Here is a 19644-nt window from a genome sequence, read left to right as displayed (position 1 = left end):
AAGTCATTTTTTATTAAAAAAAAAACTTTCTTTAACATATCGAGACCTTAGCGCCAAAATATCGTAAGCGACAAAACACAAATTTTACAGGAGAAGTTTTATAACTATATAATATTTATAACTTTTGACAATTAAAAATTCATGGAACACTTTATTGAAAAATATGACAAAAAATTTTGTTTTATTGAATTTTTGCATAGATACAAATTTTTCGAATTGAAATAAAATTGTTATTTATGAATAGTTTTTAATGAAATTTCATAGTTATGTAAAATTTTCTATTTAAAATGGAAAAATAAAAACGAATTTTGAAAATTATTATCAGCAATCCCGCAATTCCCAAAAAAGTGTTGGAAAATCCCAAAAATGGAAATTTTTTTTGGCTATAATATCCATACCAGGGTCGGAGTTATCGAAATCCTTTACAAAATAATTGAAAGCATATTGGGCCATCTAAAATCGGTTACTATATTTTGATACCGAATATGTGATTTGAGAATTTTTGCCATAAATTTTAATTTTACATAAAAAATAGGTATTTTTTGAATAGACCTGGTCCCCTCGGTAACAAACACTTTTAATTTTTTTTTCATTTAAAATATGTGATGAAAAGTTAGCTTTTCAAAAAGTATAAATTCCTTATACATTGTCTTAGAAATTGTTTGCGATAACATAAAAAGAAAAATGTCCTTTTTTCCCAAAATATTAGCAAAAATCGCATTTTTAAAATTTTTTGAATTCAAATTCAGATACATTTGGACTTAGTCATTATTTTTGAACAATTCTTTTTCTATTTGACACATACATCTGTTGTTAGTCCAATAAAGGAAAATTGGGAAATACTTGAATCCGCTGTTATCGAAAAACTCGAGTAGGGTGGGTAAAAATTTTGAACATTTAATTTTGAAATGCGAATATTTCCTAAGCTGTAAGAGATAATTTATAGCTACGACAAGGTTTTTTGTAGTGTTCGATGAGGAGATTCTATATATATAATTTGCTTGAAATTGAAACACAAAAATGTAACATACTTTGAGGACCCTTGGTCGCTCCCTTGGTGGGCCCATGAGGTCCACGTTCAGAACTTAAACTCTTCTTTGCGCATATGAAATTTAATTCAAAACAATTTAACCATTTAGAAGTTACAGATTTATTTACCTCTTTTTTTCTATACCACTATGTGTCGCTTACGATAAAATTCGTTTACAGTAAAATGTAAACATTGACTTAAGATAAAATCTTACCCCCTATAATTTTGAAGTTATTAACAATTTTTGATATTCTAAAAACGCTAAAACATCAGTCGGTCTATAAAATTTTAATTTTTGCAATAAAAAAATTTATAAAATGTCGCTTACGATAATTTGGCGCTAAGGGCTCGATATGTATAACATTTTGGTATAAGAAACATGTCCTAGTGTTCGAATATGTCGCCCCTGAGCCCTGAGCCCTTCGGAATTTGGAATTTTTTTATAAAAAATTCAACTTTGGACCAAAATCCTAAAGCAGCTTTGGAAACCTTAATGTGTTCCCTATTTATTCCCAAAGTATTTTTCGAGCCCCGAAGAAAATGTGGACCCTATGGGCAAAATTGTAAAAATACCATTTTTAGAATTTTTTCTTCAATTTTTAGGAATAACGGGATTCCCTTTGACCTTTTTTTTTTTTTTCATTTTGTTATTTAGAATGACAAATTTAAAAATCTTTGGAAATTTCATTGAGTTTTGTTAATAAACAAATATTTTATTACATACATATTTATTGAGTTTCTAAAACTAAAATTTGTATAAAAAAAAACAAAATTGATATTTTTTTTGGAATTCGAATTTTTATTTTTTTCCAAAACAAAGTTTTTTAACTTCAATGAAGTTCTTTCGGTAATAGTTTGTGTTCTTTAGAACTAGTCTAGAGAAAATGTGTAATTAGTTCCTATAAAACTGAATGGAATTACTTAAGAATTATGATGTCATTCCACAGAACGGGTTCCAGATGTGGTTGCGATATCACTAGTTCTATGGATGTTATCAAAGCATCTGAAGTGGTTCTGATTAAAGTCGTTCTAGAACTAAAGATTTTGGAACAAGTTTTAAGAATTTTCCTGGGTATTTGAACAATAAGATTTATAGTTATTTATTTAATTATAAATACAAACAGATACTTTTATGATAGAAAAATTCCATATTAAATTTAAAACCAAAGTTCAATTGTCAATTTCAATTATTGCACTCGAAATACAAATATACAAAATAAAATTATGTTTTCAAGCAACTACAGTAATACTGGTTTAAAGCGAACTGGATTTAATAAATTAATACCCAAATCTATCTAAAACAATTTGCTAACAATTGTGCATACATATAATAATAACGGTGTCTGATTCGGATTTTAATTCTAATACCCCAGGGTAGAGGAAACTAGCACAGAACGAGTTATGTGACCTATTTATTATTCGGTTATTGGGCCCGGTTTTAGTTCTAATCTATATATATTGTTACGTTTTAATCTTTTCAAAACGCTGGTTTATTTCCTTTAAATAAACCGTATACTTTTGATTGCAAATAAAAGCCGTTTAGTAGTTTTATTTTTATTTAAAATGTACAACAACAGAATTAAATAGCCACTCAATGTTTTTTATACACGTTTATAAATTCTCAGAAATACAGACACAATTTATAATGTATACGAATTCACTTGAAAAATACAGCACACTTTAAGGCACTCAGTTAATGTTTATTCAAATAGCGTTTCTGATAAACTCACTAACGACTGCAACCTCTGCTACTATTTATAACACTGCCATCTGCACTCTAGATTTATCTTTAACTGTCTAGAGGTTTCTAATACATACGCCATCTGTGGTGTACTTTCTACAATGTTCTTTAACTGAATATTCGAAATCGAATACAGCGTTGCCAACTTACGATCAAATCAACTGAAAGCTTTTAATTAATAATGCCCACAGATATGTTACAGTTTGTTATTACAGCACTGTTATTTGAAATAATGCTTTCAAATAACAGTGCTACTTTTAAATCAGCCGTTAAAATCGTTATATTTGAATTCAAGTACAAATTCGTAACAATATAAAAATTAAATGGTATGTAATGGCATCACGTGAGAATGGCTGGAGCGATTTGGCTGATTTTTTTTTATTCGATTCGAAATTTTCACGAAATTTAAAAAATTCCGGGTAAAACTCGGATTTTTTTTTGTGAGTCCAGTCAACTGTAATAAAAAAGCTCCCTAAAGTATGCAGTACAAATTTATGTATGTGGGTTGGAGAAACTTAAAGAACTAACATTAGTAAATGCTACCGGGCGAAGTCGGGACGGTCAACTAGTACTTTATAAATATGAAGAGGACCTGTCTCTTAACATGCCGTTGGCATAGGAGGATTTAAATTGACACCATTTATACTCTCTGGGAGAGGCCAAGTTTTTCATTAAACAAACACAAACTGAGAATCATTTTGCTTGACTGCAGATACAACCAGCTTCTTTGGCGGGAATCGAACCGCAAGCCTCAGATTGATAGACCAGCACATACTGGTAGCAAAATTTAATGAAAATTAATTTATAATTTGTTTAGGATTCATCATAGACTTTCTAAAAAAACTGTCCGGTTAACATATTGTAAATAATAATTACAATTTAAAAACAAAATTACTTGAATTGTTTACCAAATTAATAAAATTCATTAATAAATTATCAACATTTTAAACAGTTAAGTTCCTCTTAACGGGGATTTTCTGTATTCGTTTAATTATTTGTAGTTTTGTTGACTTCAAAACAAACAAATTATTGTTACCGGTATGAATGACTGAATTAAATAAGTTTAAAACTAGTTTTTTTTTAAACAAATAAATAAAACAAGTTTTTTAATGCATTTAAAAAAAACAGAAAATCACAGAAACAAAAGTAGTGCACTTTAGACCAGAAAACAACAATAAATATAAACTACAAATAAGAGTAGGATCGATCTGTCTGCTCACGCTAGCTACATTGTGATCAGTTAAAGACAAATGATCAATACTCTCTAATTTGACAGACATTTTGATTTAAACTTTTTGATTGAATAAAATGAATTTCACAGAAATTAAATAGATATGTTATAATTGTTAAAAAGTAGTTTATGGCTTCCATATATTACAGACATTGCTCGCATATTGATACGGGCAGATTTACAAAGTAGCAATTGTTACAAAATCGCTGTGAGGTGTGTATGACGGGTAAGAGAGTCTCGTGTAATTAGAATAGGAAATTAGTAGCTAGATTGGGAATTTCATAAGGGATTGAAAGGGGAATAAATAAATATTTTGTTTATCCAAAAATACAAAGTATTACAGTCAATAATTTCAATCAATACTATTTGTATTAGAAGGAAAGTTTGTTACCTTATTTAGATCAATTATTCAAAATTAATTTATGAGTTTTTAACAAATAATTAAATTTAATTGTTATTTTTACCGATTTTTTATGTTCTTTATTGTCTGATATAACAGATTTTCACCGCATCTATAATTTGTACTTTCTTACTCGTTTATTTGCTGTAAAATATAAATTATTATTTGTCATAAAATTTTTTTTTAAGTTTAATGAATTTTATCACTTACAAGTCGTAAATAATTATTATTTTTTTATGTGTTTACTAAATAATTAGCACTTATTTTTAATTTAGTATGTATAAATGTATGTACATTCGAGAAAAATTACAACATTCTTAAGTTATTTTATTTTAATTTACATATATTCAATAACCTCCATCTTAGATTTTCATGAAAATTAGTTTTTGATGACAAACTATGCAGCAAATAAGCTAAAATAACAAGTAATGGGTGTATTAATTTTATAGAAACAAATATTTTTGGGAAGATCGATCAAGAACTCTTTGAGTTAGAGGGGGTCAAAAGTAGACATTTTGGCCAAGCAGGGGTTTTTTCTTATCCATGTATGTTATTACCTAGTATAGTCTTATTATAGTGTCCCAAATAGCTTAGATAGCTCTTTCTTCAATCTTTCGAAAAAAAATATTAAAAAAAAAAAAAATTAATTTTTTTTTTCCGAAATCAAAAACTTTTTCGACTTTTTTTTAAAAAATGGGCCCTTTTTTTTCTTAAAATAAAGCTTAGATATTTTCCTTGAGTACCTATTTGGTCGCTTAGTGGGATGCGAGTGGGATATCTATCAAAATAAATATTTTGTAACTCAAAACATAAAATTTTTGACTTTTTTTGCAAAATCAAAAAATTTTTGAGTTTTTTCTTCAAAATGGATCCTTTTTTAAATTTTTTTTAGTTCAAAAAAAGCTTGGGTCTATTCCTTTAAGACATATTTGGTTGCTTAGTGGGATTCGAGTGGGATATCTATCATAATAAATAATTTGTAACTCAAGACAACAATTTTTGACTTTTTTTTTTTGTAAAATCGATCTTTTTTTTCCAATATGGGCCCTTTTTTTCCAAACTTTTTTTTACTCAAAAGAAAGCTTAGGTCAATTCCTTTAAGATAATGTTGGTCCCTTAGTGAAATGCGAGTGGGATATCTATCAAAATAAATATTTTGTAACTCAAGAAATACAATTTTTGAAATTTTTTTGCATAACCGAAATTTTTTTCAATATGGGCCATTTTTTTAATTTTTTTTGCTCAAAAGAAAGCTTAGGGCTTTAAGACCTATTTAGTGTGACGAGAAAATAGTGCGTACCAAAATTTTAAAAATATTTTTGGTTCTACATAAAGTTGGACAAACAATCAAAGGTCGTCCGTCAAACTTCCGTTGATAGAAAACCTGGTTCAGGTAGAAGGAATGGTCCACATGATGTTTCTAAAGCCTATATATAGTATAAAGCATTTTCAAAAGAGCTTCCAACACATCTGGTTGTAAAGCAGTCCGGTTAGCTCAGTACCCGTACTATTTGGTACGAAAAGTTAAAGTCAATGCTGGGTTAAAAACATACAAGGCTAAAAAACTCCTGACAGGAACTCTGCTAAACATTTAGAGGCCAAAGAGAAAAATTGAAGTGAAATTTTATTAAACAAATTTACCTGCTGCATATGGGATGACGAAACGTATGTTTTTGAATATTTTTCGCAGCTTCCGGGTGATGGTTTCCGGAAATGGCAACCGTTGTTGTGATGCACGTGGTCTAATCCACATTGACTAACTTCAAATGGGTAAAACAATCAATCAATATTATGCCATATTATTGGGTCGATTTAATGAGGATTTGAAAATATAACGACCGCATTTGGCCAAGAAAAAACTAATTTATTAACAGGACCATGCAATGGTGCATACATGTGCAGTTTACATGGCAAAAATCTGTGAATTAGGCTTCGAATTGCTGCCTGACGGAATAAACAAATTGGAAAGGTATAGAGTTCAAAGAGACTATGTTGAATAGTAAAATTATTTTTATCCAAAAACCTGAGTTTCATTCATTATATATTTTATATTATACATTAAATAATATGAATTAAAAAAACATGCTAAACTTTACCGATGCCACAAATTTGATTTAATAATGTATTTCTTACAGTGCAAAACCCTCTATATCTTTGTTTTATTAATACAAAATTAATATTAAAACAGAATATTAACAGAATATTAAAATACAGAATATTAAGTAACTGACGCTGAACTACAAATCACATGATATTTTCGTGGGAACGGACTCTAACACAGTTCTAAGCAAACCTAGGGGAGGGGAACCACCAAAGAACTGTTCTAACTTTTTATATGAAAGGGATCTATTATATGTCACTTGTCTGTGTAAATAAATAAGTTAAGTAAGTAGTAGCTTATTTATTAAAAGCTGAATATAAAAATTGCAATTTCACTTAACATAAATTTTAATAAATCAGAATTGTTAGAGCTGAAACCTCATATTCTAAATAAATAATTATTTTCTTCTCACTCACTCACTTGGATAATAAATAATAACTTGCATAAAATGTCTTTATTTATTTTTAATATTGAATTAAATTGTTTAGCAAAGTTACTCACCAATACGTTACTAGTTAGTTTATTCAACAACCACAAGTAAAAACAAGTAAGAGTGCTATATTCGGCTATGCCGAATCTTATATACCCTTCACCTTTGTTGTGGATGCATTATTATTTTTTATAATTAGTATATAGGTATATAGGTATGTACATTGCCCACTTTCAGCGTACAGCACCCTAAATTTATCAAGAACACAAAAAACAACAACAACGCCAAACGAAACAAAACACCAAAAGAAAAAACAAAATACGCAAGGCAATGAAACCAACACACATCCAAACATACGTTTAATTGTATAAAAAACGACAACAACGCCAAAAAAAAACAAAATACGCAAAGCATGCACATCCAAAAACATACGTTTTGTTGCTTTTTTGTCAAAAAAACCAACACACAACCAAACAAACGTTTAGTTGTATAAAAAACAACAACAACGCCAAAAGAAACAAAAAACAAAAAAAAACCAAATACACAAAGCTTGCACACCCAAGCATACGTTTTGTTGTTTTTTTGTCAAAGCATGCAATACATTGTGTTTTTTGATGAAATTTTCAGAGGTTGTCTCGGATTTTTGCTCATATCTCCGTTATTTATGGACGGATTTTGCTGATTTTAAATAGCAAAATTCTCGAAAGTATGTCTGACAGAATTGTTGAAGATTTGGATCCCGGAGATATCTGGGGCCTTCAGAAAATTGATTTCAACAGACAGACAGACAGACAGACGGACAGACAGACAGACAGACAGACAGACGGACATGGCTTAATCGACTCCGCTATCTATAAGGATCCAGAATATATATACTTTATAGGGTCGGAAATGAAAAATGTAGAAATTACAAACGGAATGACAAACTTATATATACCCTTCTCACGAAGCTGAAGGGTATAAAAAACACTTTAAACTATATACACCAATACCCCGGTTTGCGACACTTCGATTTCGAAGTTTGCGTCTTTTGAAAATTTCTGTGATTACCAAATTGCGTGGTTTTTTTCAGTTTGTGTAGCATGCCTTCGAAGTTGCCATATGGGCAATTCCATATCATCGTACGTGACATTTGTACGTCTATAGAGTGAAATAGATTTTGCAAAACTAAGAGTATCTAAAAAATAATTTGGTCTTTATATTCCATTCAGAGGGTACTATATTTTAAAATAATAAAAAGTGCGTTCGAAATATTGTTGTCCAAAATATTGAGCGAAATAAAGGTATATCGTACGTGACATAAAACGGAACTCATTTTGAGGTACATGTAAAAATATGCCAAAATATTCGAATCGTTAGAGGCTTTATGTTTTCTTTTAATTTCTTACACTAAACAAAATAGTTTTCCATTACAATCCGTCATATTTAAATAAAAACAATCTTTGGATGATTTTATAATAAATAAAATTTAATATCGTACGTGACATACCGTACGTTACAGACTTTTCTCTTATAGTAAAACAATATATACTCTCTAAATATATTGTTACGAAATTGTACTTGAATTCAAATGTATACAAAAACTGAAACAGTGAATAGAAAATATACATTCGGTTTAATAAACAATTTGACAATAGCAGAAAAACAATCAGAGTCAAATTTATTTCATACTACAAGCTAATTGGGAGCCTAGTTTTCGTCGCAATTTTAGCCTAAAACATTAAAAAATTAAATATAATTATTAAATGTTGTAATATGATCCAAATACTTTCACATAGTAACATTTTATTATTTTTATACCCTTCAGCTTCGTGAGAAGGGTATATATAAGTTTGTCATTCCGTTTGTAATTTCTACATTTTTCATTTCCGACCCTATAAAGTATATATATTCTGGATCCTTATAGATAGCGGAGTCGATTAAGCCATGTCCGTCTGTCTGTCTGTCTGTCTGTCTGTCTGTCTGTCTGTCTGTCCGTCTGTCTGTCTGTTGAAATCAATTTTCTGAAGGCCCCAGATATCTCCGGGATCCAAATCTTCAACAATTCTGTCAGACATACTTTCGAGAATTTTGCTATTTAAAATCAGCAAAATCCGTCGATAAATAACGGAGATATGAGCAAAAATCCGAGACAACCTCTGAAAATTTCATCAAAAAACACAATGTATTGCATGCTTTGACAAAAAAACAACAAAACGTATGTTTGGATGTGCAAGTTTTGTGTATTTTATTTTTTTTTGTGTTTTGTTTCTTTTGGCATTGTTGTTGTTTTTTATACAACTAAACGTTTGTTTGGTTGTGTGTTGGTTTTTTTTACAAAAAAGCAACAAAACGTATGCTTGGTTGTGCATGCTTTGCGTATTTTGTTTTTTTGTGTGTTTTGTTTCTTTTGGCGTTGTTGTTGTTTTTTATACAACTAAACGTTTGTTTGGTTGTGTGTTGGTTTTTTGACAAAAAAGCAACAAATCGTATGTTTGGACAAAAAAGCAACAAATCGTATGTGTGTTTTGTTTCTTTTGGCGTTGTTGTTTTTTATACAATTAAACGTATGTTTGGACGTGTGTTGGTTTCATTGGCTTGCGTATTTTGTTTTTTCTTTTGGTGTTTTGTTTCGTTTGGCGTTGTTGTTGTTTTTTGTGTTCTTGATAAATTTAGGATGCTGTACGCTGAAAGTGGGCAATGTACATACATATATACTAATTATAAAAAATAATAATGCATCCACAACAAAGGTGAAGGGTATATAAGATTCGGCATAGCCGAATATAGCACTCTTACTTGTCTTCTATTCAAATCATCTTGAAAAAAAAGTTTCAAGGGTTTTTTTGTTTTAAGCCGTGGTACCGATTCTCGTGAAATTGCCCATATGAATGAAAGTTCTTTTGTTGTTTGTTGTCTGCTGTCAAAATTTGTTTTTTATTTAAAAATTATTTTTCAGCTAAAATTACGAATCCCGAAACCAATTAAATGAATATTATTATCAATGCAATGAGTCGCTATTACGACTCATTATTGCGTGGATATTTTTTTGTAACTGAAAATTCAGAATAAGTTTACAGAAAATCCGAAATAACTGACTAAAGTTAGGGTCACATATGGCAAATATTTGACGAATTATATAATCATATTGTCACCATATGGTAATATATCATTTTCATTAAAAAAAACATCTAAAATTTAAAAATCTGTGAAAATTCTAAAAAAATCGTTAATTTAAAAATCGCATAATTTTGAATCCGCATAAAACGAGACCTGAGTGTAGTTAGTTTTATTTTATTAGTTTTAAAAACTTTTTTTAATTTTTTTTCCAAATAGTTTTTTAAAAAAGTTTTTTCCATATTTATTTCCAAGTTTTTTTTAATTTTTAAAAATTTTATTTTTGGAAAAAGAATTTATAACAAAAAAAAAGTTTTTAATGAAAATAAATTCGAGTAAAAAAATATTTTTCCTGATTTTGACCCATTGTTGGTCCATCTTACTATAGCCTTTGATATGTACATCGTTTTAATGGACTTTGAAATATCAATCATTAGACATCCATATTGTATATATTAATGACTTAGTAATCCAGATATATATAAAAAATAGGCCAAAAATCGAGGTTGTCCCGGTTTTTTCATTATATCTGAGCCATTTGTGGGCCGATTTTGTCGATTTTAAATAACAGCCGAACCGAAAGAATTCCCGATATATTGATGTATGAATCATGTATGTAAGTTATTTGAGGGTTACACATTTATGTAATCACTCATGAATGTAAAAAAAAACAAAAATGTAGTTTTGAGTTTGAAATTAAAATGGTTTCATCGTATTTTTCGTTTTAATAATTATTGATATAACGGTATTTCTGGTGAATTTCTAAAAATTTACAACGATTTCTTATATTCACCAAGAATTATACCCACCACAGTCCTTTTTTATTAATTTTTTTTTTTCATTCCCCTCTTCACGGTCAATGTTTGTTACCCTAGGTCTCCACGTAGCAATTTTTATTGCTAAACACCAGCAATAACGTCAGCAGAACAACAGCACAGCGATTGCTAATTGCTTTAGGTGGAGAAAACGTTCGTCACAAATACAAAATTTTCAACGAGAGAAGTTCTATGAAAAACTGAGGTATATTTTGCTTATATTTTGTGTTGAATGATTTTTTTCCACTAATTTCTTTGTTTTTTTACTGTTGGTACTTAAATTAATTAAATATGTATGAATTAAACGCATTGAATCATAAAAAGAAGAAATTTTATAATAATGACAACTGAACTGACAGCTTATTGCTTAGCAATAATTGATCAGGCAATCAGTAAGTCTCCACGTAGCAATATTTATTGCTGCAATTGTCAAATTTGATTGCGTCAATGAAATTTGCGAGTGTAGACCGCAAATTGCCATATGTAGCAATCCATTGCGCAATGATTGCTCTGCTGATTGTCTGAGCAATTATTGCTAAGCAATAAGCTGTCAGTTCAGCTATCATTAATGTAAAATTTCTTCTTTCTATGATTCGATGCGATTAATTCATCCATATTTAATTTATTTAAGAACCAAAACAAACAAAAAAACAAAGAAATTTGTGAAAAAATCATTTAACGTAAAATAAACCACAGTTTTTCATAGAACTTCTCGCTTTGAAAATTTTGTATTTGTGACGAACGTTTTCTCCACCTAAAGCAATCAGCAATCACTCTGCTGTTGCTCTGCCGACGTTATTGCTTGAGCTTAGCAATAAAAATTGTTACGTGGAGACTTAGGGTAAAGCAATCATTGCGCAATGGATTGCTACTTATGGCAATTTGCCGTATACACTTGCAAATTTTATTGACGCAATCAAATTTGACAATTGCAGCAATAAATATTGCTACGTGTAACTTAGGATTATGGTGGTGACTCCGCTTTTTTCTAGAAACTCGGGTTCGTGGTGATATTTTTTTATGTGAACTTGTAAATTTTTGAATTTTTATATCTGGTGTAGCAACGGCCATATAAAATAAATGCACTACTACAATGTACATAAAACATGTGGCAACACATTGAAAAGAAGAAATTGATTCAAAAGCAAGTGTCATAATCCTGCTACTTTTTAAAAACAACTCTGAACAGATGGGTGCGTAGATAGAAGAGAAACAAAACAAAATCAAACAACACAAAACGAACTTAAAACAAATTGGAATTAATAAACAATAAACATTATTTTGTGTTTAATTAAAATATTAAATTAGTGTTGCTGTTAATCTAAAACAGGGTGTGGGAGTGTTAATTTAAAATTTTTGGTAGCTACTACCACAAAAACAAAAGGATTGTCAACAATTAAAAGTGAGTTAGAGTTGCTTTAATTGTTGGTTCTTAATTAAAATTTTAAACAAAAAAACGGCTTCAGTAATTTAGCTAAGGACAACGACAACAAAAGGAAAGCCCGCAACATATAAACTGGGCTGTTTTGGAATCTTCTTAATTCTTCTTTAAGCAGGTCTTTCCCACCAACCAACCACACAACAAACACAAAACCCCTTTAGTGAGTGTATTGTTGTTGTTGCTATTATCAAGTGTATTTTGGTGCCTGGTTCTGTTTTGTTGTTTTTATTAATTTTCTTTCGTTTTATTCGTGGCTTTTATTATTCGGCTTCGTTTAATTCTTGTTGTTCTTTTTCATCATCAACAACTTTAAATTCAACCAACAACATTCAATTATTTTATTAAAATTGTTTTTGTGCTGGAATTTTTATTTTTGTATATTGTGAGTGTTTTTTATTAAAGCTAGTGTTTCGTTAATATGGCGTTAAGTCGGTCGGATTTTGAGGTGAGTTTTAAATAAAATTTAATTATTAAAACTATAATCTAGAATTTAAGTAATAAGTTAAGTTTTTAAGCATTTTATTAAGCAACGTATAAACAAAACAACTTAATACCTATATTGTTAAACATGTGCCTTAAAAAAAAGAACAAAAGAAGACGAAAATGTAAAAAAATAGCATAAAAAATTGCACAATTTGTTTATTTTGTGGTGTGTTTATTTTTTAAATTTATATTTTATTTACTTGTTTTTAAACCACTTGCAAGATTGCGAGTATGTGTGTGTTAAATAAACATGCTTGTTTTCGTTTTTTTTGTTTTTGCCAAAAAACTTGGCCCAGTCAGTCTATTTGGGGTATAATTATTGTGCGTTTTCTTGAGACTCCATTGAATTTTTATTGTGGCGACGCCCTTTTAATAAAACAACACTCATCTAGGTATTTGTTGTAGACACAACAATTCTGCCTCAGCTTGATAGAAACTAAGCGGCGTCATGTATTTTTTATTATTTAGCTGTTGGTTTCTTGTTCTTCTTGGTCCATTAGAACTTTGTGGTTCTTTCAATCAGCTGCTGCTGTCCGCTTTTAGGGTGTGTGACAATTGTCTTAAGTTTTTGGGGTTATAAAGGTCTGGGATAAGTATGTCGTCCATCTGTATATTATGGATGACTGTTTAAAGCTGCTGTCTAGTGAGTGTTTGTTGGATATCTTGTGGAATTTCTTGGGGCGCTGCCTTGTGCTTATTGTCTTGTTATTTTTGTAGGTTTATCGATTGCTACTGCGCTGTTGACAGTGCATAGTGGTGTTGGATGGCCAATAAAGCGGGAAGAAGTCTTAAGAAGTCTTTTTACTGATTTTAGCTTTAGATTAAACAGTATAAAGTGATTTTAACCACTTTCTTAATATTCATAACCAGTTTTTAAATTTAAGTTTTATAAAAAACTTTTCTATGTTTAAAATTTATAAATTATTTTGTCTCAATAACTTTGGAGATTTACCCACCCATTCAAAAATGTTTATTAAAATTATCAAAGGTTTTGTATGTGAAAAGTTCCTAATAAACAATATTAACATTAATATGTTATTTATTTGTTGTTAAATTTTCATAAAATTCAATTTGCCAATATTTTCCAATTAGAACAATAAATATTGAGAATACATTTCTTTAACATTCCTCTACATAGGTACAGAAACTACCCAGTATCTTTTCAAAATTCTAATCAGATTGATTTTAATCAAATTTCAAAGAAACAATTTGGAACAAACGGAATTCTTAAAATTAATTTTCCAAATATGTACGTATAGGGATTTATAAATTTATCATAAATTTTTTGGCGATTAATTTATTGTACCTAGATTTCAAAATTTCTTAAAGTTTTTTTCATTGGTGGTATTTTTAATCAAAATTTGTTTTGAATTTGTTAAATGCTTTGGTTCAATTATATGTATATTGGACCAACTTACTACTTCCTTATAACTACTTCCAAATAAAAACAATGAAATATGTAAAGAAAAACAGTATAACAAATGTGTCCCAGTGACTAGTCCAGTACCACGGCTAATTATGTGCAATTTAGAAGAATCTCAGATGTGGTCCTTCATAAATTGTAATCAAATATTTTCACTTCGAATTGTGTAGCTTTTTAAAGAATATTTTCAAAACGAATTGTCACAGGAATATTTTAAGAACTTGATCCAAAATCCACTAGTTCTAGACTATAACCAGAACCTCTTCAGCTTCTTTGTAAACAGCCATAGAACTAATAATATCGCAACTACTTCTAAAACCCGTTTTGAAGACCAACATTGTGATTCTCAAGACACTCTATAGACTTTAATAGGAACTAGTTATTTCGAACTAGTCATGCATTGGAACTTCATTGAATCATTCAAAAAAACCTTAAAATTTGATTTGGAAAAAATTAAATTTATGTAAAAAAAAAAAAATTATAACTATTAATTGTATACAAATGCAATACCAAATGTTGTTCTTTAATAGCGACAAACAAAAATTTAACAATAGAGGGATTTGGACGGAACTATGAATCTAATTGGATTGGGATTGGATGTTAAAAAATTAAATTTTGTGTTTATTGAAAACCAGAGACCAAAAATAACTGTTATTAAATTTTTGAGCCTGAAAAAGTTAGGCATAAATCAATGAATAATTTTTACGTTTTCAAATAAGAGTTATTCATAATAAATATTTTTTTTCGTTGCTCATAACTTTTGTTTTCAATTTGTATGTTTTTAAGTTGCCTAATAAGAGTTATTCTAAAGAATATATTTTTTTCATTGCTCATAACTCAAAAGAAGTTTCTTTCGTCACCTTGATTGCATTTTATTAGTACATATGTACATTGTATTTAACCTTTAAAGTCGCAAAAAATAAGCTTGGTATGAGATTGATGGTTTCTATTGTGTGTTTTTTAATTATGAAGAATTTTGTTTCACAATCAATGTTTTAGAACTGTAACTCTATTGAAAAATAAAAATTGATTTTTGTTTGTTACTCTACTATGTACAAAATTTAGGTTATTAATTATTTCTAAAACAATTCATTTTTATTTGATTCTTTATAAAACCCTTTTACTTATTTAAGAATTGATTCATAATTAGGTCGATTCTTCAAAAAATTTAAAATAAGGGCTAAATTTTTGTCATTCCGTTTGTAATTTTTACATTTTTCATATGCTCAAAGTATATATGAGAATATCAGTGCAAAAGTGGTGTAACCCCAAACTATTTATTTACACCAAATTTGCTACATTATTTTCTTATATTTTGCTCTGTGCCAAAATGATTTTTTCAGCTCCAACTGCTTCTGAGTACCAAAATACCACTTTTGTATTGATATTGGTAATGTAAAGACACCGGAACAGCAACTAAATAAAATTCTGGGTTACAAAATGTTTGCGCTGATGGCCTCATATATTCTGGATCGTTGTAGATAGCTGTCCGTTTGTCGGTTTGTCCGACTTCATGTTGAAATCAACTTGTCGTAGCCCCCAAATATCTTACATACATGATTCATACATCAATATATCCGATATAGATCCTGTTCGATTGCTATTTAAAATCAAGAAAATCGGCCCACAAATGGCTGAGATATAAGGAAAAAACCGGACAACCACGATATTTGACCTATTTTTGATCTATATCTGGATTACTAAGTCAGTAATATATACAATATGGATATTAAATGATAAATATTTCAAAGAACTTTGCAACGCCTATAATGCCATATTAAGTCGGACCTACAATGCGTCAAGTTGGGAAAAATATTTTCAAGCTGAATTTTTTTTCATTAATTTTTATACCCTTCAGGGTATATATAAGTTTGTCATTCCGTTTGTAATTTCTACATTTTTCATTTCCGACCCTATAAAGTATATATATTCTGGATCCTTATAGATAGCGGAGTCGATTAAGCCATGTCCGTCTGAAGACCCCAGATATCTTCGGGATCCAAATCTTCAATAATTCTGTCAGACATGCTTTCGAGAAGTTTGCTATTTAAAATCAGCAAAATCGGTCCATAAATAACGGAGATATGACGGTAGATAAGGCTATAGTAAGTTGGACCTACAATGGGTCAAAATCGGGAAAAATATTTTTTAACCCGAATTTTTTTTTCATCAACAAATTTTTTTTGTCATACATTTTTTTTTCCAAAAAAAAAAAAAATTAAAAAAAAATTTGGAAAAAACTTTTTTAAAAAAAAAAAAAACCAAAAATTTTGAAAAACAATTAAAAAAAAAATTAAATTTTGTTTACCTAAAAATATTTAAAAAAATTTATTTTAAAGTATAATTTGGTGAAGGGTATATAAGATTCGAACAGCCGAATATAGCTCTCTTATAAAATTTTTCTCACTTTTAATATTATTTTTTTATTTAAAATAAAATATTTGCCATCAATTTTAAAGTACATATATTTAATTTTCTTAATTCAAATTGCACTTCCACTTGTTTAAATTAAATGTATAAGAAAAATTTTCTTAAACTAATTATTTAGCCAATAATTAAATACCTTATAAACCACAGTGCTCTGCCACGACACTATTTACTTACATGCCTACATTTATTTGTCTTAAGTATTTTCCTTGTTTGTTTGTGTAAACGACACGCGACACATGATCGATAAAATTGGAAGTGGTTCTGGCTGCTGAATAAATACCAGAAAACAAAATTAAATAAACATATACAAACACTACTATTCTTACCAATAGTTTTTTAATCTGCTCTTAAATACTACAAGACAGCTAACAAATTCTTAATATTTATGCTCTTAATAAACAAAATTAAATTTTGTACACCATTCAACTGCTCTCTTTATTACCCCTCCATAACAAAGAAACCAGACTTGCGTTTTAAACCGCCAAACTAAAAAAACAACCCCTTATTTTATATCACTAGAGTCCATAAAAAAATAGTGTCACTTCTCTAACATTGTGATTATCTCTGCTTTAAGAGATTTCCATTAGAGAAATAAAGCTTTTTGTATAATAAACTTGGACTTTCATGGAATTTCATTTGACTAGAAATATTGGAAACAATTTTAAAGCTTTAGCAAAAATAAGCTTTCAGTTCAACTCTATTATATAACACTGCTGAGTTCTCCAGTTACAAACGAAAAAAAAACGAAAGAAAGAAAAATGACACACAAAAGTAATGAAAAAATAAATTCCGTTGCTACCCTCCAGTTTTTCTAACATTATATCATCATCATTGTATTACCCTCAACACGACACAACAAATACAATTAAATATTGAAATACATACACAAACACCCTCACTTTTGCCCTCTGCTTTTGTATTTTCTGTATTTGCTGTGTATCTGCCCGTACGTATCTGCAACTTTATGTATCTGTTTTTGGTTGCTTGAAAGAGAGTTGAACTAGTTGGTACTATTGTAATTTTTGTTGATACTTTTAATTTTTCTGGCTTGGGAAGTAGCTTGAAATGTGTAAATTTCGGAGGAATTTTTAAGCAAAATTTAAGCTAATATTGATTTTAGATCAGTGGTCGGCATTTATAGCTCCCAGGGCCGAACTTGATCGGTTATTTAACTCATCGGTTCCATTCTCTACAAGAGAATCGAATTAGCGACGACATTTACTGGTTTATCAAAATTCGGCAACATAGATCATGTGATGAAGCACTTGAATAAAAAAGTTTTATGTCTGAGATATCTTCGCATCCAACTTAGCTTCATACAAGGTCCGGGAGCGTAACTTATCATAACACGCAAATTTCTATAAACCGATTCAATTCATTTCCAATTTAAGTGATTTTTTATTCGCTCATTTAAAAATTGCTTCAATTGCATTTGCTTTCGATTTCAAAAAAGCGGGTAAATTGTTTATTCTAGTCTTTAAGAACAGGTTCCTATTTATATTCGATTAATTGAGAAACGCTTGATTTATCAATCGATTATTTAAAAATGTTGTAGTTTTTCATATAATACTTTAACAGCTGGTTCCTTTTTTTAATTCGATTAACTAAGAACCGATAATTCAACAATGAGTTACTTTTTATTCGCTTTTCCGAGAATCGGTTCATGATTAAGTCGATTCTTTAAAATAGTTATTTTTTTCATCTTATTGAGTTTTTTTTATTTTAGTTTTTGGGAACCGGTTCTTATTTTATTGATTATTCAAGATCCGGATAATTTTTTAATCGATTATTAAAAAGCATTTTTTGTTCGGTTCGATTGTTTCTTTATATAAGAACCGATTATAAACAAATTGGTAAATGTTTTATTCGAAATTATAATAACTGGTTCTTGTTGTATTGATTATTTGAGAACCGGTTAATTTTTTAATCGATTATTTTAAAACCGTTTAATTTTTCATTCGCTTTTCACGAAATAGATTATATTTTCATTCGGTTCTGGGTCTGCAGAAGAACATTTTCATACTCCGCTTCGCCCAGATTACAAACCATACTGAAGTCAGATTGGGTGACCATTTTGTCCCCAGAGCTAGCAGGGTCATCCAATTTGATGCCGTCCGTATCCTGCGGAGCATCCGGATTGACACCGGAAGTTTCGGGGTCGAGCTTGTCGTCACCACAATATCTATCGAATCCGTAGTAAATCTTGCTTTGCCTCTCTCGTAGTTGCGTCAAGGATTCCTTGTTAAGGAGATCACGTTCATGTACGCACCTTCAGGAGCGGAAACCTTAACCACCTTCCAGTTATAGGTTAGGATTACCAATCTGGATGTACGCCAGAATCTCCTCAGGGTCGTGAGGTTTCGCCGGAATGCTCGCAATTGATTTCGGCCTGCATGGGATTTCGCCGATCGGGATCACATCCAACCTCTCGCCAGACCACACTTCTCCTAGGGACGCTATCGCCAGTTTAAGTAATAAGGCTGCGCGCTCTGTTGTACACGCTACCAGTTTAATGTGGCCTTGGTGCCAGCCAGCATTGTGATTTTGAGGGTAAGGACCGGGATTTCCCTTTAAGATTTTCCATTACACCCCTAACATTTTTTGACCGATTATCACCCATTTATTATAAAAGATGGCTCCGTCACTCACGCTCCTGTCAATGATGCCTTTGTGCAACTTCACAATGACCTATTGACAATCATCACTTTGCTTTGGACATTTAGTACATGGCTGCAAAAGCTCCACCTCCGAACGTTGCTGTTTGTCAAAAAAGTATCATTTGTGATAATAAAATTCCAATCACCAATAGCATCCCCTCCAACCACTCGTTTCAAGTGTGGCTTACCCTTTCCTAGTTATAAACCTAGATATACCAATACTTTTTTAGACCATTTTTTAGAAAATGTATCATGAAGTCTTGATATCGCTCGAGCCGCCGTCAACACCATTTGTATAAAATGTATCACAGGTCTAGATGATATCTCCCCCTATCCACCACCTGGGCCTATGATGGGAGACTGTCA

General features: G+C 30.0%; 1 protein-coding gene across 3 annotated transcripts in view; it reads left to right on the top strand.

Moving 5' to 3' along the window:
• Positions 1-12689: 12689 nt before the first annotated feature.
• The window catches only part of Atpalpha (sodium/potassium-transporting ATPase subunit alpha), a 125254-nt gene continuing 118299 nt past the window's right edge, over positions 12690-19644 (top strand). For 2 of the 3 annotated variants that reach the window (XM_065515319.1, XM_065515322.1), the window contains exon 1: positions 12690-12730. In XM_065515319.1, coding sequence (XP_065371391.1) covers positions 12704-12730 — 27 coding nt within the window. In that variant the 5' untranslated portion in view covers positions 12690-12703. The remainder of the gene's footprint in view (positions 12731-19644) is intronic. The other variant, XM_065515318.1, reaches the window with a different exon arrangement.

Source organism: Calliphora vicina, chromosome 1, assembly GCF_958450345.1.
Source record: "Calliphora vicina chromosome 1, idCalVici1.1, whole genome shotgun sequence".
NCBI lineage: Eukaryota > Metazoa > Arthropoda > Insecta > Diptera > Calliphoridae > Calliphora > Calliphora vicina.
The sequence above is the reverse complement of the archived record's forward strand: the minus strand, read 5'-3'. Positions and strand labels throughout refer to the sequence as shown.